The following is a 26,058-nucleotide window of genomic DNA, read 5'->3' on the forward strand; positions in this document are numbered from 1 at the left end:
ACTTGGAGGGGAGATGCAACACCATGTGTGCCAGGAACCACAGGTACTTCACTGCTTCCTGAGCACCAGCTAAGGCAAGTGGAAGCGGGTGAGAGATCATGGGTTTTGGAACCTGAAAGTCCTGGGTTCAAACCGTACCTCTACCCATACCATGTGTGTGACCTTGGTTATGTTGCTCGACCTCTATAAACCTCAGTTTTCTCCTGTGATCATTTGGGGATCCAAAAAAGAAAAAAGCATTTGAAATCTTTATTACTTAGTAAAACGTCCATATTCCTAAGAGGATGGGGATAAGGAGGAATGCATTCAAAAATAAGATACATGCCATACTGGTTACTAAAATTGTTTAACATTTATTGCTTCTTTTGGAGTTAGTAAGTTGTAAGCCTCACTAGATGCACACACTAAGAAATGGAATTGATTGGACTTGACCATAGGAATAGATCAAACTATGTCCTCTTCTTGTTCCAAGTTTCCTCCAAAAGTGGTAGTTATTTTGCTTTTCTTCATCCTTGTAGAGATACATTTAGTAGAGCTTACCACATAAGCTTCCCCTAACAAATTCCAAAGACATCCACTGCCTCCTTATGTAATGAGGTACAATCAAAGATCAATTAGCCATGCTAGTGGTTAATAGACAAGGAGAACATCTCCAAAGATGGCAAATTATGGCTCTTTGTTTCTTTTGGGGTTTGTAGCATTTTTTTTTTAAAGACAAGGTCTTACTCTGTCCCACAGGCTGAAATGCAGTGGCATGATCATGGCTCACTGCAGCCTCAACAGCCCGGGCTCAAGTGATCCTCCCACCTCAGACTCCCAAGTAGCTGGGGCTATAGGCAGAGGGCACAACACCCAGCTAATTTTTAAATTTTTGGTAAAGACAGGATTTCACCATGTTGCCTAGGCTGATCTCGAACTCCTGAACTCAAGTGATCTGCCGCCTTGGCCTCCCAAAGTGCTGGGATTATAGGCAGGAGGCACTGTGCCTGATTGTAGATTTTTTTAAAATTTACCATATACTTGCAAATGAAATAATCTGATTGTCTGGAGATTCCGAAGAGTTCAATGAAGATGATGAAAGAAACACTATAAAAACATAACCTGGGAGGAGCTTGACAACTGTTTGGCATCATTGTTCTGTCTTCCTACTTAGAAGTCTTTTCTTCTGAGCCCACATTGAAAATAGACAGTATCTCTTCACTAGTGGGTAAAATTACTAAGAACTGAGGATAAGCTAGAGATATCCTTCTGCCAAGTCAAGGCATAGCTGGAATTCATGCCGTGATTTTCATCCAACACGTTGAACAACTGATCCCAGCAGCCAGGCATCAGCCATAGTGGCTCCACCATTAGCAAAGATCAGTGTTTAACGGTGATGGTTTTGATCTCAGTGAAGAAGTCGTAAGAGTCCTTGGCTCCTTCTCTACCTATTCCAGAACTCTTCATCCCCCCGAAAGGAAGGTTCAGCTCCCTGATGAGCCAGCAGTTGGTCCAGACCAAGCCAGACTGCAGCTTCTTAGCCACCCGGTGGACACGTCCCACATTGCTGGACCACACAGTAGCTGCCAGCCCATACTTAACGTTGTTGGCTCTTTCAATCACCTCCTCTTCGCTATCAAAGGGGACGACACACGTCACTGGACCAAATATCTCTTCCGTCATGCAGCAGGATTCATCCTTAATGTCTGTTATCACCGTGGGAAGCATGAAGTAGCCTGCCTGGCTCCTGGCGGGGAGGTTCAACTTATCCACCCCCTCCCCGCACCAAATCTGGGCACCTTCAGCAAGAGCTCTCTTGACGTAACTTCTGACCTGCGTGGGTAAAAATCATAATTAGCAATGTCTTACCATGTGGCTTCACACAAATCAGCAGAAAAGTCAATGTTTTCTAATCGGCTCAGAAGGTCATTCCTAAGAAATCTAGGGTCAATTATCTTATCACTCAACTGCTAAGCAGGAGGGCAGAGGTGCTCCAAGCATCATTTGGGCATTCACCTTTCATACATAAGTGAGGGAAGTAATTATTTAATGTCTAAGTGCCAGGAACTCAGATAAGTGCTTTTCATACAATCTCAGTTGATTGCCTCAAAACATTATTAGCTATTGTTAATCTATTATTATCTTCTATTTGCTGATAGTATAATTGAGTGTGAAAAATATAAATGGTTCATAGAGCTAATAAACAGTAAAGTTAGAATTCACACTCATGTATATTCTGTAGCTAAATACACGAAGAATATTTTCTCCCTTTTTGGAAGCTATGTCCATTGCAGAAAATGGGAAGAAAAAGATGTGTAAGATTTAGTTAAAGGCCAGAATGCCCTTTAATAGATGAGCTTCCAGAACAAATCATTTCTAATTTCTAGTCTCATTACTTAATATACTCTGAAAATATACCTAGGTAATATATTTTAGCTAACTATAATGGGAAATAAATTATGTAGCAAGTTAACTCGTAATAATTATACATATAAATAAACATTGTTGAAGTCACAATTATATGTTTTGCTACCCCAAGGGGTAATATAAGCAAAAGAGAAGTGTAAAAGTAGCCCTAAAAATTAAAAATGTAGAACAGCAGTAAAGAAGCAAACCAAAGACAGGGTAAATTTCACGATAATGTTTTGGATTTTTACTTATCTATCGAGAATTCTGCCCCAGGATTACGTTAGAACTCCATTGTAGAACTGTATTCAGTGTAGAACTATATTCAGTGTAGAACTATATGTATATTTTCCATGTAAAATAGAGGTAATATTATTCTATTATTAAATTTGCTCCAGGTTTGTAGAATTAATAAGCCATGAAGTTAAAGACTTTTTTGGAGACAGTGTCTCACTCTGTCACCCAGGCTGCAATGCAGTGGCACGACCATGGCTTGCTGTAGCCTTGAAGACTCCTGGACTGAAGAGATTCTCCCACCTCAGCCTCTCGAGTAGCTGAGACTATAGACACAAATCATCATGTCTAATTCATTTTGTTTAAATTCCTAAAGAGATGGGGTCTTGCTATGTTGCCCAGGCTGGTCTTCAACTCCTGGTCTCAGGTGATCCGCCCTAAGTGTTGGAATTACAGGAATGAACCACCACACCCAGCTCAAGACTTTTTTTAAAAAGTAGAACATTTGATACAGATTTATATCCCCTTCCATTAACCTCCACCCCCAACATCCATAGTGATCTCGAAGTTTTCCCAGAATATATGCTATTCTAGTTTGTGGGTAGAAACTAAAATAAGTTTGTACCTCTCTTGATCCCTACTCTCTTTCTTTTTTTGAAACTAACTCATCCACATTAATTAAAAGGCTCCAAAGGTGAGTGTCCTGTGTGAACAGGGGAATTGAGGTGCAGCTGTCCGGAGGCCCTGCTGGGATGCAGTGGCTGGACTTCATCAATGATTCAGCACAGCACAAGGAGTACCTGGCTTTAGACCATTATGTCTGAATGAGATCACATGATTTATCTCTCAGAAGCTCTTGGAATAATAAAAGATAAAGAGAAGTGTCAGTCTTCAAATTGTGAACTTATCAAAACATTTAATATCTAAGGTGACACACTAATTGAATTCATTTCCTAGAGAAAGTATGACTAGATGATATCTACCCTAGCAGCTTGGGAACAGAGATTTTCAATAAATTCTGGGGGGGGGTGGGGGGTTGGAGAACAAAACCGTGACTAGTAATATGCTATAAATGTAAGAAATTATTATAAAATTTTTTCTTCAGGAGAGAGAATAGTTAGTACTCAGTAGCTTTAGACATAAAATCAGAGCACAGGGGTTAGAAGAGTAACCCCGAGAGCCAAGCTGTATTCAAACCCCAGTTCACCCGTTTACTAGCTGAGGGCTTTTAGATGTCCTATGCCTCAGTTTCCTTATCTGAAACATAGAATTACCACAGTCACTAATTCATAGGGCTCTTGAGAGAATTAAATAAAATAATATATACCAAAGATTTAGCATAATGCCTGGTACATAGTAAGCCTTTTTGACTGTCAGCCTCTGTTGTTATTGATGATGTTGGTGATGACAATGAAATGACTGACCCGACACTTATTAGCAGAGAGACCTCAGAGACACCCCTCATTCTGTAGGTCAGGTTTTTTATCTGATAAAAGGGGACAGGAAACTGCAACAGTGGGCCTTGGTTAGGTCTGAATCTTGGCCCTAGCAGGGGATACACCCGTCAGCTTTTTCTGTGCTGCCTCCAGTCTCATTGTAAACCCTGCAGAATTATCTCTGTATAGTTGCCTGCATCTTTAGGCAGACAGGTACACAGCCAGATCCTCCAGAGTGTCAAGTAGGGAAGGATTCAGGAGGTAGAAAGAAAAACAAAAAGCAACCCTGCGAAAAGGCAAATGGAGCCTTATCTTCAATCCACAAGGATAGAATTCCCTGCAGGTTACTAAGCATTCCATGGAGTCACTGGGACCCTGGGAAATCATACCTCCATTTAGGAGCATGTTCTATCTCCATAAGTCCTTGAGCCCTCAGCCATTACAAAACAACTTGTACATATTCTAATTGGATTCTTTTGCCAACGGCATTGCCACCTATTGCAGCAATCACGCAGAGGTAGGACGGACACGAAAACTCCAGACTCCACATGGCCAATTTGATTTGGAGAAGACAAAAACACACCGTAGGGGCAGAGAGGGCTGGCATGCGGATGGCAGCCCGGTCTTCCTGGGCACTCAGCCCCAAAGCTTTCTGGGGTAACACGAGGAAAGATGACCATCAGCAGAGGGCAGCCACTGCCTCCTCCAGCAAAGATGGTTTGGCACACAGAACTTAAGAGTCACAATCTGAAGAGACCATACTTAACATTTCTCTAGGTGTTTCTATTAGCTGTCTCCCAAAAGGCAGATACAGCAGGGCTTTCTCACAAGAACTCAGCTGAAAGCCTCATGAGGAGCCCAGCTGGTGGGAGGCTCACTCAGTGTAAAGCCATATCTCATTTCATCTGTGCACACACTCAGAGTGAAGCAGTGAGGATGGCGGATGCCCAGTGATCCTCTAAGCCACAGGAAGATGGGGTCAGCAGGCTGTTTCTCAGCAGAAGGTAGATCCTCCTGAGGCTTTATACAGAGGAGGCATTGCGGGCAGAGCTGAGAGGAGTCCTACTCTATGTGGGAGGGATCGAACAGAGAGGATGACAAAACAAGGCAAGCTACATAGATACCAGCAGTTTTAGATGTGCTGTGGTTATGGAAATACTATCCTTATTGTTTTTCTCTTTAAAAACTTGGCTGCTGATAAGTACCATTTTCAAGTTTTCAACAGTGAATAAGTTTCTTTTTTTTTTTTTTTTCCTTTTTTTTGAGACAGAGTCTCACTCTTGTCACCCAGGCTGGAATGCAATAGTGCGATCTTGGCTCACTGCAACCTCTGCCTCCCGGGTTCAAGAGATTCTCCTGCCTCAGCCTCCCGAGTAGCTGGGGCTACAGGTGTGAGCCACCATGCCCAGCTAATTTTTGTATTTTTAGTAGAAACGGGGTTTCACCATGTTGGCCAGGCTGGTCTCAAACTCCTAACCTCAAGTGATCCGCCCTCCTTGGCCTCCCAAAGTGCTGCGATTACAGGCATGAGCCACTGTGCCCGATCTAACAGTGAATAACTTTTTAACCATGTCCAAAATCTTTCCCCTTTGAAGCAGTGGAATTTTGGAGCTTTCTGAGATGAGTACAAACTATTTAGCTATACTTAGTTTTAATAAGAATAGTTGCTGAAAAATTATTTTCTATAAGGATCAAGCAGAAAATCAAAAGTAGTTGATTGAAAAGTCTTCAGTTGAGTTAATAGTAACATGCTGGTTTCTTAGCATGAACAGATGTACCTTAGGACTGTAAGATGCCAACAACGGGAAAAACTGGGTGAGTGGATATAAAAATTCTCTGCCTTATCTTTGAAACATTCTATAAATCTTAAATTATTACAAAGTAGAAGGATTATTTTATTTTTTGAGACAGCATCTCACTGTCGCCCAGGCTGGAATTCAGTGGCGTGATTTCAGCTCACTGCAACCTTGACCTCCTGGGGTTCAGGTGATCCTCCTGCCTCAGCCTCCTGAGTAGCTGGGACTACAGGCATGCACTACCACGCCTGGCTAAATTTTTTTGTATAATTTTTAGAGACAGGGCTTTACCATGTTGCCCAGCCTGCTCCTGGGCTCAAGTGATCTTCCTGCCTTGGCGTCCCAAAGTGCTAGGATTACAGGCATGAGTCACCATGCCCAACGAAGATTTATTTTAAAAAAAAGAAAAAGAAAAAGAAAAGAAAAGAAAAACTGACTGAGAGAGAAAGTGTTCAATGGTAAAAATATCTAGGGGCTTTCAAAAGTTTTGTTTAAAAGATAAATATGAGTTTATGGCCTTATATTTTAATGTGGTCAGAAAAAAATTGGTAACTGCTAAGATTCATCATTTCCAAAGTGATGCATGGCACCTAAGTATACTAAATTGAAATGATATTAAGATAATACAACTAACATGTGAAACAGATGCTTGATTTTCAGGCATAATTTGGTTCAATAGAAGATGGCATTTCTGGACTTAGATACGTCCAAGAGAAGCTGGCACCATGTCTAGGGCTTTGCCAATATTTCAAGTTTTAAAAATATTGAATAAAATAAGTGGTTTAGATCTATTAGAAATCTTGGTTTTTGTCCACAGCTTCTGCAGCTGTGATGCTAGAAATAATGAGGAATGAGAAATGAGGAATAATGGCCTTCCCATTTCTCCTTCCTTTAGGGGAAGATGGGGTTGGTAAAAACACGTTGTATAAGATGGGGTGATGGAAGCACTACGTTAAGGCAAATTTATTATTAGGGAGGTGCAAGGGATGAAAATTAGTTGTAAAAATATTAGGAGCTCCAACACGAGAATCTTTTTCCTGGGAGTCATTGTGGTCAAGCCCAGCAAAGTACTCTAGGTCCCCTGATTCCCTGCATGCACAGCTTGGAGCTGGTCAGAACAAGGTGAGCCCTAGGGAAACCAAGCTCTCCCTGCATGTCTTAGTCTGGATTCAGATAAGAACTTGCTTGACAAAATCCAAATAGAGAGCTGCGCTGAGGCAGGAGGGCCGGCCAGAGAGCGACACATCTTCAGAAACTCAGAGTAGGGTGTCCCTCCCACATGTATGCCTGTGCTTCTGGGACATGAACTTGCAAACTGAGTCCTCTGCTACCATCTGCCATGGACAGAGTCCTCACACATATTTGCCTGATAACAAAAACTATCACAAGAGACTCTACCAAAACCACAACCTTGCACAAAGGCCACCGCAACCTTGCCCCAAAAATTGTCCGTTCAGCCTTGGACTGGTACTCCCATTTAATAATAAATCACCCTTATTATTGATCCTTGTAGCCAACGATAATTGTTTCAAAACAACATTCTGTCACCTTCCTCATTTGCCCTTTAAAAACCCTCGTCTTCCTTTACCTCCCTGGCTATGCCCAGAATCCATCACAACACGCATATCCCAGTTCATAATCTTCTGGCATTAATTCCCAAAGAAAGTCGCTTTTATTTTCTTTAGAGAGTCCTTCTCTATGTTGTTATTTTAGGTTGAAAGATTCTAACCACAAACCTACTGAAGAAAAGGTAATCTAGGTCTTCTCTGTGGAGTCACTCATAGACACAATGTTCAGGGTATATATTTTACTCTAGGGAAAAATATGGATATTTTATGCTGAAGTATTCTGACACCTAAACTTGCTAAATTCTGTGTTTATTTTATGGGTGATGAAAAGTAGGAATCACCAAAACACAAAGCTAAAGTTTAAGAATTTGGGAGGCATTCCAAATGTGAATGGTGTCTATAACTAAAATGTGTTATAATAGAAATATTTTGGTACCTTTTTAATATGTTGATTCTTGAGAAACACAAGGACAGTGGAGAAATATGAACCTGCAGAAATTTTTTCACTTGTATATTTGTAGTAATGCTATAGAAATCTGAAATTATTTTTGATAATCTAGATGTAATTTTTATATTCCTAAATTGGCATTTAAAAAGTCAGATTTGTATACTCTTGAGGTATTAAAGATCCATATTTAACCAAATGTTTTCAGAAAACTAGAGTTAGATACCAAAACTACTTGTGACCTAAACTGGAATCACCAATACTTGTACCAATGGTGAGCAGTTAAAGAGGAATTTCAAGCCAAACCTCAAACGCATGTATGTGTCTATATAGCCCCTTTATCATTGCTATGATTTAGTGATCAGTGATACTAGAGGCTCCAGGCTCGGATGGTTCAAGCATTTTCTTGGAGAAAGGCTGGGTTCTAGTTTTTGTATTTATTTTGTTTTTCCTTTCAGAGTCTTGATGCTGAGTCATGCTGGCCAGAGATGGCCAGGACCTGTGCATTTTGGACCGAATTCCAGGTAGTTTAATCTAAGGATCAAAAAAAAAAAAAAAAATTCAAAGAAAATGGATACCTTAAATTTGGGGGATATACTGTAACTGGAACACATCATGTGGTGTTAATTCAGTCATTCGCCCAACAAATACTATGCACCTACTATGTTCCAGGAGCCTTCTAGAGTCTAAAGATACAGCAATGAATGAAATAGACCAAGAAGCTGACATTCTAGTCCAGAGAAGATAGTCAGTAAAGGGGTAAGACATATATATTGCATGTCAGATGACAGTAAGAACCATGGAGAAAAATAAAGCTCCAAAGAAGCCAAAGTTTTACAAGGTACCACTGTGTATAGGGTAGGCAGGAAAGCCATCATTCAGGTGACATCTACTCTAAGAAGGGGAAGGAGAGAGCCATGCATACATCAGAAGGAAGAGCATTCCAGGCAGCATGAGCAACAAGAGCAACCTCCAAGAAGGAGGAGGGTGCCTGGTATTCCTCAGGAAGAACAGGGAGGCCAGTATGCAGGAGTGGAATGAGGAAAGGGAAGGGTCACAGAGGTAATGGGAAAGATTGTAGCCAGTTTCTTAGGTTATTCTAAAGACTTAGGCATTGACTGTGAGTAACATGGGGTATGACCATACACAGCATGACACATCATCACCGGTGATGAAATTACTACGATATTAGAGCAAGGTTTAAAAGGTAACTTCGCTACATTAGAAATGTCAGCATGGGCTCAGGAGCCTTCTGTTGTTGCTGTTGTCGCTGTTGCTGTTTGAGACAGGGTCTCATTCTGTGGCCCAGACTGGAGGGCAGTAGCGGAATCTGCAGCCTCCACTTTCCAGGCTCAAGTGTTTCTCCTGCCTCTGCCTCCCAAATAGCTGGGATTATAGGTGTGCACCACCACTGCCTGGCTAATTTTTGTGTTTTTAGTAGAGACGGGGTTTCACCATGTTGGTCAGGCTGGTCTTGAACTCCTCACCTCAAATGATCCACCCGCCTCAGCCTTCCAAACTGCTGGGATTACAGGCATAAGCCAATGCACCCAGCCAGGACCCTTCTTAAAAAAGGCAGTGTGGCCAGGCGTAGTGGCTCACACCTTTAATCCCAGCACTTTGGGAGGCCAAGGTGGGCAGATCACCTGAAGTCAGGAGATCAAGATCAGCCTGGCCAACATGGTGAAACCCTGTCTCAACTAAAAATACAAATATTAGCTGGGCGTGGTGGCACACACCTGGAGTCCCAGCTACTTGGGAGGCTGAGGCAGGAGAATTGTTTGAACCCAGGAGGTGGAGGTTGCAGTGAGCCAAGATCGTGCCATTGCACTCCAGCCTAGGTGACAGAGTGAGACTCCATCTCAAAACAATAAATAAACAAAAATAAAAAATTAAAAAAGGGCAGTGTGTGTGAAGCATCACAAGGTTTTAAGCCACCTCTTCTTGACCTCTTCTTGGATGTCATTAAGCTACTTGTTATGTCATAGGAAATCCCCTAATGGTCACCCTTAAGCTCAAACGCTGGCCTTGATCACCATTCTCCACTGAAAGGAACCAAGGCTCAGTAGAGAGAGGTCTTGTTGTCCATGTGTAGCAGAGCAATTGAGACCACCTGAGGCCGCCTGTTGTCACAGGACAGAGATGCCTACAGGTGGGCCTCCGGTGGGCTCAGAAGGACAAGAGAACAGGTTAAAGAGGGGGCTCCTGGAGTGGTTTTAAAGGTGAGGGCATGTGGCCTATTTAGTGTTGCATTTCATAAACACATAGAATCTGCAATCTATGCCAATTACTAGAACTCATTAGCGTCTTAAGTCATCACAATATTAAATATTTAATTCTCCAATAGTGGCTCATTTCAGCTTAGTACATGTTAAAAAAATAATAATAATAAGAAACCTCCTGTGGCCAAGGAGGAACATACTGGGCATCAAAAATATTGTATGAAAGTCCACAGGAATTACAACATATTGAAGACAAATTATTTAGAGTGTCACAGAGAAAAGCCATAGCTACCAATATGAGTCAAAGCGTGGCATCGATTTCTCTCTCTTACACACACACAGAGAGAGAGAGAGACAGAGAGAGAGAGATCATTCAACTGATACAAAAAGTTGCTACTTCTATTTGTTTCACTAATATATATTCTCTCACTGGGTAACTAAAATAGTTATTATGGTAGCGACTAAAATAGAAAAAAATAGTGTATCTGTTGAGTTGATACAGAAAGAACTTTGAAATTCTGAGTGAGTGAATTGCACAGGAACCTCACCCTGCAGTATTGCCTGAACCTGCTGAAAGGTACTCTAGGAGGTTAACTTTTGTTCCACCCCTTCCTGTTTCCCAGGAAGCGATCGGGGGCATACTAACATTGTTTTTCACCAGTCATTTGCAGGTGTGGGCAGGCAGGCAGGGAGCCCTAGTGTCCAAAAGAGCCAGAATGAGAGAGAACAGGGGAGTCTCTTGCACCTGGAAAATCTTCACTCCGTGCAGGACCATCAACAGCTATTGGTCTCACTGGACATTCGGCGGACCATTGTCTATGTACCCACAATCCTGTAGGTAAATTTCGCTGGAGAAAAAGACGCCATGCTGGTCAGCCTCACTTTCAGTAAATGACTACACGCCTCAAGTGAGCCCTTTGAGCTGCTCTGCTAATAACTGGGTCATTTTCCAGTTCTGTTCTCATGACCTACTGCGAGATGATTTCATACCCTCTCCTTCCTCCTGAAACCTTCCACACCTTTTCCCCTCCTCACCCTGATGCCTATTTCACTGAGAAAACAGAAGAAATAAGGACAGGCCTTCAAGCTACTTCATCTTTCCATCTGCAAGCAACTGTGTTGCAGTGTCCTGAAAGTCAAAGTTAAATATAGTCAATGTGGGAGTGCACTGTGCAGTGTCAGGGATTTCTACAAACTTACGCAAATGCTCTGTCTCTCATTGGCTGGCTGATGGGGACAAGTTTCCCTCAGTGGCCCTGAGCTGAAAGCAGAGTCCTTCTGACTCCAAAATGTATGACTTATTTTGGGAGTCACATCTGGTTATAAATTAAAATAACCCTAAATTGCAGTCAAGGGCCAGATCTGCTTTTCTTAAAAAATGACCCTAAAGATCTGAGTTTCATCAATCACTCAGAGACTATCAGTGGTTTCTTCCAGATGGGCTACCCCGGTCCCCCACTGACTAAGGACGACACAATTTGGACTGTTTGTGTTGGCACTTCTGGCTATAAACCAGAGGCAGACCTCTTCCAAAGAGAATGCTTGCCTATGGAAATCACTGGCACTCTTCCACATCACCCTTATTAGCTGACCTTTCTGTTTTGAAATTTGGCTTCCCCTCTCTACTGGTGGTATCTCCACGCTGACTTCTCAAGTTCATTAATTTCATGTGGATGCACTTTCACCGGGACTGCATTTGCATATTCTTATCCACAGTGTCTAGACTCTGTGTCCAAAAATGGGGTAGTAACTAACAATATTTCAGAGTCTGATGTGTGCAATGCTCATACTGAGCTTCTCTTCAAATAAGAACTTATTCTGTAACTTACATGGCAGAAATTTACTCACTTTCTCCAAATGTGCTTTACTTATCAGAGCACCCATGCTGGCCAATGGATCAGAGGGAATGCCGACTTTCCACTTTCTGGTAGCTTCTACAAATCTCTTTAAAAATTCAGTGTAGATGCTCTTCTGGACAAAGATCCTGCTGGTACAGAGACAGATTTCACCCTGCCAAGAATGAGAATAGGGACAAGGCTGGAGACACTCTCCTTCATGGATAGAGCACTCCGCACTTTTGAGTACCTGCCATGTATCAGGCGCTGGTCTAGGCAATGGGGTACAATGGTAAATAAGACAAAGTCCCCACCATGTGAAACACATAGTCTTGTGGGAAAGACAAACAAAAACACAAGTACAAAAACTCGATAAATAATATAACTTCAGGTTGTGATCAAAGCCATAAAAGAAAATTAAGCAGAGAATGGGAACGGAAACTGACGGCAGGGGCAGGGGCAGCTGTTTTACAGAAGGGAGTCATGGGGGGCACGTGCAAAGAGGGGGTATTCGCCTGGAATCTTGACTGATGTGAAGCCATGAGACGGGAGAAGATCTGGAGGCGGGGAATTCTTCAGAGTAAGTACAGAGGACCTGCAGCAGGAATGAGCTGGTGTGCATGAGGAAAAGCAGCTGGTGGGGCTGAGGCTGGAAGAGGAGGCAGGGACAGGAAGTGCATGGTAGGAGAGGAGGTCAGGAGGCTAGCAAGGCTCTATTGTGCAGTCTTGTAGTTTCATAAAGAGATTATGTTTTATTCTCAGTATCATGAAAAAATGAGGGAAGGTTTTAAGCATCAGAATGATACGATCAGATTTACATTTTAACATGCTCATTCTGGGAAAACAGGATGGAAGGAAACAAGTGTAGGAACAGAGCAGAGGAGTTAAGAGAATATTCCAGAAGTCCAGATGCGTGTAGGTAGCTGGGACCAGGGAGGCATCCATGGAGATGCAGAGAAGTGAAAAGGACCCACTGAGTTCAACAGGTTCTTCCAGGGGCCCGGGACCTCCGAAAAGTGATGAAGCTGGCACAGATGCACCGGAGAAGTGATGGGATTCAGGATATACCTTAAAGACAGAACCAACAGGACCTGTCGATGGAAAGAGAGGGCAAGAACAAGAGTAGGCCGCACAGGGATTGGGGGTGCTGTTCCCTGGAAGGGCAGACTTGAGGTGGGAAGAGGATTGGTATTGCAAGGAAGGGAGAGGGAGGGAAATGAGAGCTCTGCTTTGGACACGCTGGGTTTCAGATGCCTCACAAACATCAAATAGAGATGCTGAGTGTGCAGGGGAGGGGTTATAACAGATTTCTCAGTGAAAAATAACCCTATCATTTGAATATAGCATGTAACAGTTTACAAACCACATTCTAGACTTTCAAAGCATCATTTATGCATGACAAGTACATAAACGCATAAACATTTTCACCATGTTTGTGTTTGACTTCACAAAAATCCTAGGAAATAGAAGCCTCCTGATTGTCCTGGTATTTGTACAAAGATTCATTGTCCAGATTAAACCATTAATGTTTTGAAATAATATATTCTTTCTGCAACCAGGATTGCTGTTAGGATCATCTCCATATCTAGCTTGGGAAATGTCTAAACACTTGATACTTTCATTTGCACAAGTGCCCTGTGACATCAGGGAAGGAGAGCATGACCAAGAGGCTAGAGGGGTTCACCCAGTTCCCTGTTGCTCAGTGCCCAGAAAGCATCGGTAAGCATACCAAGATGCCCAGAAGAAAGACTTTGGAGAGAGTAAGAAAAGGATAGTATCATTCACTGAGTGCCTATCGTCAAGCCAGACACTGCGCAGGGTGTTTTCCTCATTATAAATAATTCCGTAGCCTGTTAGCTTTTCCAGTTTACAGTTAGGAAAAAATGTTTTGAATTAGTACATGTCCAAGGTCACACAGAGATGCTTCAAAAAAGCCAATTACATTCAATTAAGGAAGAAATATGCACGACATAGAATTCATTGCTCAGCTAAATCAAGCTGCTTTATTTATTTTGCCTAAAATCCATTTGTGACCTTGGATTAGCCAATGAGTTAGGTACATGTCTCTTTCCCCATTGACATTTTAAAACACTCCCAAAAGGAAGGTTATCTGGGCAAACTCAAATCCTTGCACAATTCTGGTAGGAGAGAAGCTTACACTTCTTATCTCCATGCTCAGAATTTGTTTTTTTGTTTTGTTTTTGAGATGGAGTCTTGCTCTTGTCACCCAGGCTGGAGTGCAGAGGTGCAATCTTGGCTCACTGCAATCTCCGCCTCCTGGTTTTAAGAGATTCTCCTGCCTGAGCCTCCCAAGTAGCTGAGATTACAGGTGCCCACCGCTATGCCCAGCTAATTTTTGTATTTTTAGTAGAGACGGGGTTTTGCCATGTTGGCCAGGCTGGTCTCGAACTCCTGACCTCAGGTGATCCACCCACCTCGGCCTCCCAAAGTGCTGGGACTACAGGTGTGAGTCACCATGCCCAGCTCCTCAGAATTTGTTTAGTACAGAGTTTAGCTTTCTTTCATCTTAGTTTCTCAGTCCACAAAATTTGTCACTCTGTTGTTGTCTCTAAGCCATGAAAACACTTGGTTTAATTGTTCACTTGAAACTTGCTTAATGGTTAAATTAGTTGTATTGTAAAAGTACATTGTCTATTTATCCAGAAACTAACTTTCTAGCCACTTCAAGAGCTACAGTGAGAGAAATAATTACACGTATGATTATCATGAAGATAATAATTGAAAGTAACATTTGTCACTCTATACTCATGAAAACCCTGTTAGAAGACATCATTATTGTTCACATGATTTTATCAGTGAAGCAATGCAGGTTCAAAAGTTTATGCAATATTCAATGTCACCTGAGTTAGCTCAATACACATATCTCTCATTTCACTGCTCTTTCCTTCTGTGAAGTTCTAAGTCTTTGGCCTATATCTTTATTCTCTGTTAAAATAAAAATATCCTTTGAAGAAAATCATCCAGTGTTTATGTACATCTGCTATATCCTAGGCAGTATTCTAAGCATTGACACTGAAAATACCACACAAAAGCAGGCACCGTTTCCATCTTCTTGCAACCTACTGTTTAGTTGATCTGGTCTAGTGTTCTTAACTCTTTGGAATGCCATAGCCTTAAAGAATCTGCCAAAAACTACAGAGCCCAGAGAAATATCTGTTATGTAATTTCAGAAGCTACAACGATGCCCTGAAGCTGATCCATGAATCCACGCCGAGAAATCTTCTCTAGTCAGTTTCAGGTATTTGGAACTCAGTGTATGAATGCATTTGGAATACTTTTGAAATGAGAGTAAGATTTACTGGGAATAGGACATTTGAACCACAAGCAAAGACAAGGTTTAAGAAAAGAATAAAAGACAAGACAGGGCAACTGTGTGAATAAAGAAATGGAGATGCTCGGAGCAGCAAAATCAATCATTCCACCCCCGGCTGGTGCCTGATAAAAGCTGTGCAACTCAAGAAGAGGAGTTTGCTGAACAGAAGCTGTGACTCCACAGGGCCACTAATTAATGTTCAAATTGAGCAGAGAGTTAAGGGAATCACACAATGTACTGGTCCTGCCTTCACGGAAATGGCACTGGATTGAGTTGCTTGCTCCAGGCATTGCACTGTGATGAACCAGATCCAGCTTGACAGGGCCATGGAGGGGAGGGAGAAGAACCCCAGGGGACATACCTGGTTGGCAAAGCTGGACCTGACGGTTGCCGGAATGCACTCATCCAGGTTGGCGTCCTCGAAGATGATGGCAGGATTCTTGCCCCCCAGCTCCAGGGAGAGCTTCTTGCAGTGTGGAGCGCTCAGCTGGGTGATCCGCTCGGCGGTGGGCTGGCTCCCGGTGAAGGAGATCAGGGGCACCTCTGGATGGGACACCAGGGCCTCACCCACCCTGGGCCCAGTTCCAAACACAATATTGACCACACCTGGTGGAACACCTGGATAGGAAACAATATCAGTTATAGTAATTCTCGGTATGTTGAAGAGTTCAAGTTACATGGAAATTCTCCTTGAAAGTCCAATCGCTTGAATGGGAGTGGGTGGGGATGGAGGAAGCACTTGGGTTTTACAACACTTGGAACTTTCATGACTGCCTCTGGTTTAATAGCAAAGCAAAACCCACAGAGTCACCTCAGCCCACAGTACACACCAGGTAGGATCCCACCGGATGCTTTGCCCTAGAGAGACGCAGGGTGGAACATATTTTAGGTGATTCGTTCCATAATACTGGCTAGGCCTTAGGGCTTGAGGATGCAGAGATAGTCTCAGGCAGGTCAAGCCCACTAGGGGAGCAGCCCCCTGCTCCATCCTGGTGTCCAGGAGTCACAATGCAGTGTGAAAATGTTAAGTAGAGAGGTGTATACACGCTGCAGAGGAGCAAAGAAGAAATCGACTATCTTGGCCCAGGGAAGAAGGGCGAGGCTCCCAGGGAGGGTGGGTTTTAGGTTGGAAGTCCTGTGCACCATGCTTATAAACAACATCACAACACTGTAGGGCCAACTTACAAGTACCACAAACAACCAAAAATGGGTGCCCCAATCTTTTCTATCACAAGACCCTGCTACCCTGTATATTTGTGCATTTATGCATGTGTTTTCTTTTTTATTATTTTATTTTATTTTTGAGATGGAGTCTGGCTCTATCGCCAAGGCTGGAGTGCAGTGGCGCCATCTTGGCTCACTGCAACCTCCGCCTCCCGGGTTCAAAAGATTCTCCTGCCCTCAGCCTTCCGAGTTGCTAGGATTACAGGCATGCACCACCATGCCTGGCTAAATTTTGTATCTTTAGTAGAGAGGGGATTTCATCATGTTGTCCAGGCTGGTCTCGAACTCCTGACCTCAAGTGATCTGCCCACCTCAGCCTCCCAAAGTACTAGGATTACAGGCATGAGCCACTGTACCCGGCCTATCCATGTGTTTTCTGGACTTACTTGTTCATTGCCTGCACACAACTAGAAGGTACACTAGCTAAGGGCAGAAACAGTATCTGTTCTTTGCTCTCCGTTGTATACTCTGTGCCACAGCCTAGTTTGGCATTGAGAAATAAAAATAAAATCCTAAGCTCCCCCAGTTCACTGAATAGACCCTCTCTTGGCCAAAGGGATACCAGAGAAACCTTAAAAACTGAATTCCCAGCCATTATAGGATGAGAGGTCAAACACGCCGTAGTATGACCCTTCCTTATTAATCTTTAACCAGAATTCTTTCCTGAGTGTAAGCAGAAGCCAGCTCTAAAAAACAAGAAATGAACAACCTATTCCTTTATCGCCTTTAGCTAAACATCTGAAACTGCAACCAAATTTTCCTCCCTCTTTGCAGTTTAGATGTGGCAGCTCACCAGTCTCACAACGCATCCCTTCCTAAAAACTGACCACCATCTCTGGACTGGTTTTGGCCGACTGCCGAGGGTATGTCATGAGGGTTTTCATGTCCTCTGCTTCACCTTTTGACGTCAGATGACCAAAAACTCCACCCTCGGAACATGCTAAGGCTGCCATCTTTTTGAGCACGTGATCCAGTGAAGACACATGAAGCTCACCTGTGCACGCACCTGTTTCTCCTTTCATAAATATTCATGACTCCTCCCATATCCTACTGAACATGAATATTCAACTACCCTGCTCAGGATAAATTTCTGTTCCCTTTACCCCTCCTCCAAGTACTTGTTCTCCACTTTGGGCAGAGGCTACGCTTCCCAGCCTGCAAGATGGCCAGTCTGCAGGCTGCAACGATTTATAAGAAATAAAACCCTCCTTTCCAAATGCATGAACCTTATGATTCTTCAGCTGATAGCACAGGGAACTCAGACCAGTAAATGCAAACATTAGATGGGGTGCTTACTGTGGGGTCACCACTGCTATCCGTGACTCACACCCTTCAGGCCTCACAACAACCTTAGGAGGTAGGTAGTTTTATTACACTTAGTTCACCAGGAAGAAATTTGAGGCAAAGTGAGATTGAATAACAAGCAGTAAGCAGCAAAGCCAGCAGGTTAATGACTTAAGTAAATGAATGAGTGAATGAATGCTTAGTGTACATTATTCAAATTAGAAATGGTTCATGAATGAGGAAGTTTTAAAAAGAAAATCATCTCTATAATGTCCAAAAAGAAAGTCATCTGTATAATCCCGCTGTGTCTAGGCAGTTCTTAGGATTGGCCTAAGTGTTGCATCTCTGTACCCAACGTGCACATTTGTTGAAATCTAACTTAGGTCAGTCCCAGACTGTAGGTCACTGTCAGAGGAGTGGCTGGCACCATGTGAGAGCACCCCAGCTCTGGGTTGGGGCAAAGAAAAGTGTGGAAGGAGAGGCCCTCCCTTGGGATGAAACAAGGACAAGTTTCCCACAGTTTCCTGGGCGGGGCCCAGCATCTCCACCAGTGATGGGATGTGCGTGTGGGTGAATGGGGTGTGGGGCAGGAGGGGGTGGACTGTTAGACTTTATCAATCCTGAAGGCAAAAACTGAATGGAATCACTGCTAATGTTCACAGTAGTTTCTTGGTTGTTTTTTTTTTTTGAGACAGAGTGTCTCGCTCTGTCATCCAGGCTGGAGTGCAGTGTCGCCATCTCAGCTTACTGCAACCTCCACCTCCCAGGTTCAAGCCATTCCCCTGCCTCAGCCTCCTGAGTAGCTGGGACTACAGGCGTCTGCCACCCCCAGTTAATTTTTTTGTATTTTAGTGGAGACGGGGTTTCACCATTTTGGCCAGGATGGTCTTGATCTCCTGACCTCGTGATCCGCCCGCCTCGGCCTCCCAAAGTGCTGGGATTGCAGGCATGAGCCACCACGTCCGGCCCACAGTAGCATTTTAACCGAGGGTGAGAGAGAATGCAGAAGCACTGCATATTTATCCCCACAGTAAAATGAGCCCATGCCGCAGTGAATTGCCTTCCCCTCGATGGTATTAACATTTTGATCACATTCCCTTGGGCTTGGATGCTAATGTCGGCTGGCCATTATTTCCCAGTACCATTTTGACGTTTTATCCAGAAATTAATGGAATTTTTCTCAAGATGTCTGCCCTCTAACCCTGAAGAGATTCTGGTGATAAGAGAAGGAAAGCAGTTTAATTGACAAATAACAAGTTAGCAAAACTCAGGGGAGGTGGCTAACAGACAAGTTAGGAACAGACGAGAACAGACTAGAAGGAAACCCCTCAAATGCCGGGGCTTGGCAGGGTGGCAACAAGAAGAATTTTAGGCTTAAATAGAGCACATACACATACCCCCTCACACACACACATCCCCTGCCCCACACCCACACCCACACACACACGTTCCCTACCCGCCCCCCCCCACACACACACACATCCCCCACCCCACCACCCCACACAGCTAATGGGAAGAGCCAGGAAAATGCAGTCAATGGGCACTCCAGGAATTAGGGCAAATATTTGGTGCCCCCAAGAAACAATGACTATTCCAGGAATCCCATAGAAGTATTCACTGTGTCCTTTTAAAAATTAGTTTATTTCAAAGGAAGGTTATCCGTCAAGTCTGTTTAAATGCCCAGGACTAGAGGAGCTGACTCTTTAAACATCCAGAATGAATTAGTTATTTTCGCTTTTCCCTCCCCACTAAAAGCTTCTCTTACATGATTCTAAAGCAGATGACACAGATGTGGTTCACATTCCTCCCAATCCCAGTGGAGAAACCGAGGGCTCAAGAGAGGAGCAAGGTGAAGATGACATGCTGTATTTGTCAGGGGAGGAAGTTTCAGCCCATGGAGGAAAGAGGAGAAGGACTGTCTTAGTTTCATGGGCTTATTAGCCCACAAGAAATAAGATCAATGCTGTGCGGAGATGGAAACAGAAACTCTCATGCAGGCCAGATTCAGGACAGACTGGCTGGGAAAGATAACTCATCACTGATCCAGACGTGCTTGGTCTCAGGAGAGAGTGGTTAAGGGAACACGGTTCTGCGGCGCCACCCCTGCCTCCAAGTCCCAGTAGAGGGGAAGCCCCAGGCCTAGTCCACTCTGGGGAACCTGCAGTCACCAGGCAGGGAAGAAATATGTCGTGCCTTTGCAGACACCACAGACTTCATTTCACAAAGAATGGGATTAGACTGTGGGGTCTTTTGTAGAGGAGGAACATGGGAAGGGTCGGCACTTTGAAATTATATGCCCCACCCCACTCCCTCCACTTCGAAGCCTGGGATGTCCACAGATGACAACCCAGAGTCCTAGGCTGGAAGGCCTCATTCCTCCGGAGGACCTGGGATCCGAAGGCCCAGTGCCGTTCCCTAAACAGCCTCAGTTTTGAGCCATCATCTTCCTCGTGGACTAAAGAACTGGCTAGGGTTTACTGGAAGTTAATGTGTCTGTCTGTGCTTCTAAGAAAGGTGTTCTGAAGAGGGAGAGAGGGATGGGCTCTTACCCACCGGGCATTCTGTGGATACAGGAGAGCCCAGCAGTGCCCCTCTATGAGCTGAAAGGCAGCAAGGAAAGACTCAGCTAGACAGACGGTGAGTCTGTCCCCACCACCCAGCACTCCTGCCCTGGCTGTGGGGTGACGTGGCCAAAAGACCTTACATTAAGGGGACTTCTCACAGGAGGGCTGCTGGGGTCTCCCGCCTGCTGCCTTGAAACAGTGCCAGCCTGTGCCTGTGCGGAGCTACACCCCAGAACAAAACCAGGAGCGCATCCTGAATGTGGCCAATAAACTATTACCAGAAAAAGAACAAGGAGCAAACGCGTGAACCTTGATATGCTAGGAAGAAGCCATATTGTATTAGCTTTCCAGGAGCGGTCCCAAAGGCAGGGAAAACTGAAGGATGTATATTTAGAGCTCTTAAAATCGGGTTACTTCTACTAGGTATTCTGTAGCTAAGCACACTATAGGTGTACCTAGCAATATTCTTATTGTCATCAAGATTAACTTGTGATTCCAACTTAAGATTTTATTTTTTATTATTATTATTTTATTTATTTATTTATTTATTTATTTATTTATTTTTTGAGACAGAGTCTCGCTCTGTCGCCCAGGCTGGAGTGCAGTGGTGCAATCTCAGCTCACTACAAGCTCTGCCTCCCAGGTTCATGCCATTCTCCTGCCTCAGCCTCCCAAATAGCTGGTACTACAGGTGCTCGCCACCATGCCTGGATAATTTTTTGTATTTTTAGTAGAGACGAGGTTTCACCGTATCAGCCAGGATGGTCTCGATCTCCTGACCTCATGATCCACCTGCCTCAGCCTCCCAAAGTGCTGGGATTACAGGCGTGAGCCACCGCACCGAGCCCCAATTTAAGATTTTAATTGACTCTCTGGAGCAGGCTGGTGTCTTTGATTTGATGGGGCTGTTTAAGTCTGTGTCACTATTGTGCTGCCAGTGGCCCACCCTGGGGAGTGGAACTCACCTGCATTAGCACCTTTCTGGCGTTGAAGACAGGACGCAGGATGAGGGAACCCTGTGGGTGGAGGGGATTTCCCAGACAAGGATCAGAAGACAAAGCCCAAGGCGTCACTGGAATCAATTGTGCTGCTGAGTGGAAGATTTCTATAAACTATAGCTTTGCTCCAACTCTGTGCCTGCCCCGCAACCCCAACACCTAATTACCTGCTTTATCCAGGAGAGTGCACAACATCCACGCCGTCACTGAGGTCAGCTCACTGGGTTTGGCCACCACAGTGTTCCCTGCAGCAATCGCTGGAGCTATCTTCCAGGTCAGCAAGTAGAGTGGCAAATTCCACGGGCTGATTAGACCAGCTAAGGGATGAGAGCAGAAGCACTGCCTGTGACAGAGAGCACACCCCTCTGAGGCGGACTGGCCAAGTGGGGTTATTAACGCAAAACTCCTTCATGCTGCAGGAAACTTAGCTTACTCTTCTAACTTCTTCCCAAGCTTTGCTTATATGTAGCCACCTTCAGGGAAATGAGTCTAAAATATATTCCAAGCAACTGCACCTTTTAAAATAGAGTAAAGTCAATATGATTTACCCATTTCTGGATGGTTCATGATTATGAACAACAGCAACACAAACTCCAGAGCTAAAGAGTTGTCACCTATCATATAGCCAAAGCAATATAAATCATTCTGTTACAAAGATACATGCACGCGTATGTTCATTGCAGCACTTTGCTATTCACAATAGCAATAGCAAAGACATGGAATCAACCCAAATGCTCATCAATAATAGACTGGATAAAGAATATGGAGTACATATACACCATGAAATACTATACAGCCATAAAAAGAAACGAGATCATGTCCTTTGCAGGCACATGGATGAAGGTAGAAGCCATTATCCTTAGCAAACTAACACAGGAGCAGAAAACCAAACACCTGAATGTTTTCACTTATAAGTGAGAGCTGAACAATTAGAACACATGGACACAGGGAAAGGAACAACACACACCAGAGCCTGTCAGGGAAGGTCGGGGAAAGAGCATCAGGATAAAGAGCAAATGCATGCTGGGTTTAACACCTAGGTGATGGGTTGATAGGTGCGGCAAAGCACCATGGCACACATTTACCTATGTAACAAACCTGCACATCCTGCACATGTCCCCTGGAAGTTCAAAAAAATATAAAAAATAAAAAAACAGTTGTCACCTATCACTAAACAGTTCCAGAATGTGATGCATTTTGAGATTTATAGACTGAGCTTTACTTTTTCAAAAACGTCTCCTTCCTCATTATTTTAACTGTCCGGCTGTTATTTCTTCTAACACGTTTCTTTACCTTTATTTCAAATCTGTTGTGGGTTGAGACATAAAATCTCAAGCTTTCTATAATTATTCATAAAATAGGGGCCAATAGGTTCGGCGTATTCCTTGTGAGGGCCCTCCTATCAGTAAAGCCAATAAACTTTGGCACATAGACTGTGACATCCATTTTGGCTAAATATTTTTAAATAAAAATTCTCTCTAGATTATCACTTGTATCCTGATCAGAGAGATTTGCTGGATGAATAATGTAATCAGCAGCTAGAATGTGTCTCCATGCAATATTCTGAAACTACCCAGGTTTCCAACCACAAAACACACAAATATAAAAATCTACCTTCTGAAAGGAAATTGATTCACCTTATTTTATACTCTTCCCTCAAGCCTGTGCTATGAAAGTAAATGCATCTCTTAGATTATTACATTTCCCATTGAAAAATCCATTCTTTAGGGGATAAAAATATTTTTGCAGCAAAATGTATTAGCACGTTTCTTAGGAGGAGGTAGAGCTTTCCACAATGCCTTGAAAACATAATTTCTGAAGGTTTCAAGGAACCAAAGCAATGAGATGTCCCAATTTTTTTTTCCTTTTAACTTATATTCATAAAATGTAACAAGTTAAAAAATGATTGTTTTTTTCTTCGAGGAAACAGTGACATCTAGTGGAAAGTTTTAGTCATCGCAGACATTTATTTATACGTTCCTCCAAAGGTCAAGAGGCAAAGGAATGCATGAAGTAAGAAAGTTCTCAGTAGAGGCTTATTTATCACATACCTGGCACCATACTACATGCCCTACGCTTATTAATTATTTAATGTACATAAATAGTTCCTCCTTTTTTTTTTTTCTTTTGAGACGGAGTCTCGCTCTATCACCCAGGCTGGAGTGCAGTGGCCCGATCTCAGCTCACTGCAACCTCCGACTCCCGAGTTCAACCTACTCTCCTGCCTCAGCCTCCCAAGTAGCTGTTGCAGATGGAACCTCACTCTTGTCACCCAGGCTGGAGTACAATGGCATGATCTCAGCTCACTGAAACCTCAGCCTCCCGGGTTCAAATGACTCTGCCTCAGCCTTCCAAGTAGCAGGGATTGCAGGCGCCCCACCACATCCAGCTAATTTTTTGCATTTTTAGTAGAGACAGGGTTTCACCATGTTGGCCAGGCTGGTCTCGAACTCCTGACCTCAGATGATACACCCATCTTGGCCTCCCAAAGTGCTGGGATTGCAGGTGTGAGCCACTGCGCCCAGCCTGGTTTTTCCTTTTTTAAATATAAGTAGAAAAAAAAAATCCTAGCATGTGAATTTATGTATTTACTCTTAGCATCATTCTTTTCCCTATGATTTTCCAAGATAATGTTTCAGGAATAAGTCGAGAACATGAGGCCTGGCATGGTAGCTCATGCCTGTAATCCCAGCACTTGGGGAGGCCAAGGTGGGAGGATCACTTGAGGTCAGGAGTCCGAGACTAGCCTGGCCAACATGGTGAAACCCTGTCTCTACTAAAAATATAAAAATTAGCTAGGTGTGGTGGCTAGTGAGCCGAGATCATGCCACTGCACTCCAGCCTGGGCGACAGAGAGAGACTCTGTTTAAAAAAACAAAAGTAGGGAATTTGACACAAATAAAATAAACTAGAAATAGATTTTTTAGGCCAATGGATTTTAGGTAAAAGAAAAATATCAGCTTTTCCTTTTCCTTAGCCTGTTCCTTGAGGACAATGACATAGAATGTTGTGAGCATCTGCAAGCATAAGCAGGAGGCGGGCTCTCACTGAACAGCACCTACCGACTCCCACCGGGGCCCGAACCGTGTAGTGCATGCAGCCCAGGTGGTCCATCTGCGTGCACTCCGACGTGTGGTGCAGGATGGAGGAAGCGAAGAACCTGAAGTTCTGCACAGACCGGGGAATGTCCATGGTTCTTGCCAGTGCTAAGGTTTTCCCTGTAAGAAGCAAACAACATAAAGCACTATCGGCTAATGGGGACACTCTATCCGTCAGCTTCCACCGCCCACGTGTCCCAACTCACACTGAAACGGCCTGGATTCCTTCCAGCCTGGGGCAGGCATTTCTTGACCTCACAAATATTTGATCATGGTTTGACAAAACCATAAAATATTTCGGTATAAGGTTGGAAACTGAAGTGGGGGGTTTAAATGGAGTCAATAATCTTTGTTTTGTGGACTGAACACATCATTCTCATCCTCAGTTTGCCAGATGCCACCACTTCACCCACACAAACTCTTGCAATTCAGTCACCAGGCTTTGTACCTGTGACAAAGGCATTGAAATATGGGTGTTAGGACCGTTGTATTTGCACAGCAGAAAACGAAACACTTTCACACACGTGGAATGTGTATTTCATGACCTCTCAACACATGGGAGAGTCATCAGAAGGGCGGCTGGGAATTCCCTGGCATGGGATGCTGCATGGCACCTGCTCGCCCATCACATGCCCTGCACGTCCTCGCTCCTGGATGGAGTAGAAAGAGAAATAGAAGCTTACCTGGACTGCTACTGAGTTCTCTTTAGCGATGTAGGGAGACTGGCCAGGAACACCAACAGAGAACTATTTCCTTTTCAAGGGCTTAGGACTCAGGCTGCTTTCTAATTTGGGCTTGGTTTATAGCACACATATAATTTTTAAAACTCTTGCCTTATCCTAACAGATATTCTTGCAAACATTTACAGATATTTACTCCATTACCCTGACCTCAGGGAAGGAGTGGAAAAAAAAAATCAGAAAATGTATCGGGGGTGGAATGGTGACTGACATATCAGAAAACATCCTAAATAACCTGACTGCATAACTGCTTTTCGAATTATCTTTGCTTTGAAATTTTCTGCTTAGAATGAGTAGGAGACTGCATGATCAGCCCTAGTTCTTCATCTCTCTATGTCCATGCCCTTTGCTGTATATATTTGCACTTCCTTTCATCCAATGGACAGAGTATATTTCTTTGCCCCTCAGCTTTTGGGTCCAGCCATGTGACTTTCTCTGGCCATCTGAATGAGATGGGGTGGGCCAGCTGCAAATCCTGGCCTTCCCAGGCCTGGAGCAGGAGAGGGTTTGCTCTCCACTTCTACTATTGACAGAGGAGCAGGCATGTGGGCTGGTCCGATGGCCCCAGGAGGGGTAACATGAATAATCAGAGATGCCCTGAGTCCCATGTTACAGTTAAGAGGCAACTCTCACCTTGGTCTTTAGACTCGGCCTGGGCAAACTCCTCCAGGGACTGCTCCAGCAAATCCGCCACCTGGTTCAGGACCCGCGAGCGCTCCTGGGGGCTGCGGGATGACCAGCCGGGAAAGGCTTCTCTGGCGGCCTTGACCGCGGCTTCGATCTTTGAGGAGCAAATGGGAGAGAGGGTCACCTTAAAGCTGCTACTCCTGAGGGGATGGACGAAACCAGAATCCTCAGGTCTCCATACACCTCATTTTTTTGTTGTTGTTTTTTT

At 43.8% G+C, this 26,058-nt stretch overlaps 1 protein-coding gene across 4 annotated transcripts in view; it reads right to left on the reverse strand.

Moving 5' to 3' along the window:
• Nucleotides 1-234: 234 nt before the first annotated feature.
• The window catches only part of ALDH8A1 (aldehyde dehydrogenase 8 family member A1), a 32,437-nt gene continuing 6,613 nt past the window's right edge, over nt 235-26,058 (reverse strand). For 2 of the 4 annotated variants that reach the window (XM_015137405.3, XM_015137404.3), the window contains 7 exons: nt 25,797-25,944; nt 24,388-24,543; nt 21,493-21,642; nt 21,293-21,343; nt 15,617-15,873; nt 11,935-12,096; nt 235-1,812 (listed from right to left, as the gene is read on the reverse strand). In XM_015137405.3, coding sequence (XP_014992891.2) covers nt 1,360-1,812; nt 11,935-12,096; nt 15,617-15,873; nt 21,293-21,343; nt 21,493-21,642; nt 24,388-24,543; nt 25,797-25,944 — 1,377 coding nt within the window. In that variant the 3' untranslated portion in view covers nt 235-1,359. The remainder of the gene's footprint in view (nt 1,813-11,934; nt 12,097-15,616; nt 15,874-21,292; nt 21,344-21,492; nt 21,643-24,387; nt 24,544-25,796; nt 25,945-26,058) is intronic. The other 2 variants (XM_077999436.1, XM_015137406.3) reach the window with 1 other exon arrangement.

The sequence above is a fragment of the Macaca mulatta genome, chromosome 4 (assembly GCF_049350105.2).
Source record: "Macaca mulatta isolate MMU2019108-1 chromosome 4, T2T-MMU8v2.0, whole genome shotgun sequence".
NCBI lineage: Eukaryota > Metazoa > Chordata > Mammalia > Primates > Cercopithecidae > Macaca > Macaca mulatta.